The sequence below is a fragment of the Sinocyclocheilus rhinocerous genome, unplaced genomic scaffold, assembly GCF_001515625.1.
Source record: "Sinocyclocheilus rhinocerous isolate Xijiao unplaced genomic scaffold, SAMN03320098_v1.1 scaffold634, whole genome shotgun sequence".
Classification (NCBI taxonomy): domain Eukaryota; kingdom Metazoa; phylum Chordata; class Actinopteri; order Cypriniformes; family Cyprinidae; genus Sinocyclocheilus; species Sinocyclocheilus rhinocerous.
Window position 1 is genome coordinate 262,905 of NW_015657979.1, and position 1,728 is coordinate 264,632.

At 58.6% G+C, this 1,728-nt stretch overlaps 1 protein-coding gene across 1 annotated transcript in view; it reads left to right on the forward strand.

The window, feature by feature from the left end:
• Window positions 1-647: 647 nt before the first annotated feature.
• LOC107721973 (protocadherin-9-like) overlaps window positions 648-1,728 on the forward strand; it is an 84,542-nt gene continuing 83,461 nt past the window's right edge. Inside the window, exon 1 of the mRNA XM_016530207.1 lies at window positions 648-755. Coding sequence (XP_016385693.1) covers window positions 648-755 — 108 coding nt within the window. The remainder of the gene's footprint in view (window positions 756-1,728) is intronic.

Genomic DNA, 1,728 nt, shown 5'->3' on the forward strand with positions numbered 1-1,728 from the left:
TTCTGCCCGTTTGAGGTGAGAACACAGGAGGATACCGGCTCCACACAAAGGCTATATAATCTATCGAACGTGTTGGGGGTCGCCCAGCCCGCAGCTCTACAAATATCTGTCAACGAGGCGCCATGGGCCAGCGCCCAGGAGGATGCAACACTCCTAGTAGAGTGACCTCGCAACCTGAGCAGGCAGTGCACATCCTGTGCCTGATAAGCCAGGGTGATGGCATCCTCACATCCAGTGGGCCATCCTCTGCTTAGAGACGGCCTTCCCCTTCTGCCGGCCTCCGTAACAGACAAAGAGCTGGTCTGAGGTCCTAAAGCTTTGTGTCCGGTCTATGTATTATCTCAAGGCTTGGACAGGACAGTTCAGCACCGACCGTGCACGTTCCTCTGTGAGGCGTGCTGTCTGTTCGACCGAATCCAACTCCATACCGAGAAAAGAGATCCTCTGCTTCGGGGAGAGTTTGCTCTTTTCCCAGTTGACCTGAAGGCCCAACCAGCTGAGGTGCGAAAGCACCAAGTCGCTATGTGAACACAACTGATGCTGAGACTGTGCTAGTATGTGCCAGTCGTTGAGGTAGTTGGGAATTCGAACGCCCTGTTCTCTCAGGGGAACAAGGGCTGCCTTCGCAACTTACGTCTCGGGGAGGGATGCACCCGAAGAAGCGTTTCTGCATCAACATCTTGAACGGTAACCATCGAAGGGCCCAGTTCAAGACACGCAGATCCAAGATTGGTCGTAACCCTTGCCTTTCTCGGGTACAATGAAGTAAGGGCTGTAAAAGCCTGTATTCATATCGGCTGGAGGGACCGGCTCTATCGCATCCTTCGCCAGTAGGACTGCGATCTCTGCACGCAAGACAGGAGCATCGGCCGCCTTCACTGTCGTGAAGCGGATGCCACTAAACTTGGGGGATACCGGTCGAACTGAATCGCATAGCCGAGGCTGATGGTCCGTGCAAGCGGGACCAGCGGAACCATCGCCGTACCCGCAGTGGGGCAGCAAGGTGGAACACATGGAACCCAACTCGGGCGGCTTGTGAGTGGACGAAGGGGGGTCTGAGTGTGCGGTGCAACGCTTACCTGGTTCCACAGTTTGGCAGAGGGTGCGTGAGTAACTGGGTCACCCATCCCGGGGCCTCTTGCTCTTTCGCTGACCGCCAGGTTTGATGGGGGCCTGGACGGGTGGGGCGGCCTGCCTACGCCCAGCTCCATGGCGCCGCTTGCTGGGGGCTGCTGTGGATGCGGCACGGGAGCAGGGGCGGACGCAGGGGGCCACCCTCGGCGACGAGCAGGCTGGGGCATGGCGGCCGGCGGACGGCAGCAGCAGGGTGTGACGATCAGCCTCAGTCTGCTCCTGTGCAGCCAAGAGCTGCTGGGCCAAGCTCTCGGCCGCGTCGCCGAAGAGGCCGGTCTGGGACACAGGGGCATTAAGAAACCAAACTTTGTCGGCGTACCTCATATCAACCAGACACAGCCAGAGATGGCGATCCTGGACCACAAGTGTGGACATCGCACGACCCAGAGAACTCGCTGTGACCTTCGTCGCTCGGAGCGCGAGGTCAGAAGCGTTTCGGAGCTCTTTCAGAACTTCCGGATCATGAACACCCTCGTGCAGGTCGCTCAGTGCCTTGGCCGGATGAACCTGCAGTAACGCTGTAGCGTGTAAGGCGGAAGCAGCTTCTCCACAGGCTGTATAAGCATCGCCGGACAGGCCAGACGAGTACCTACA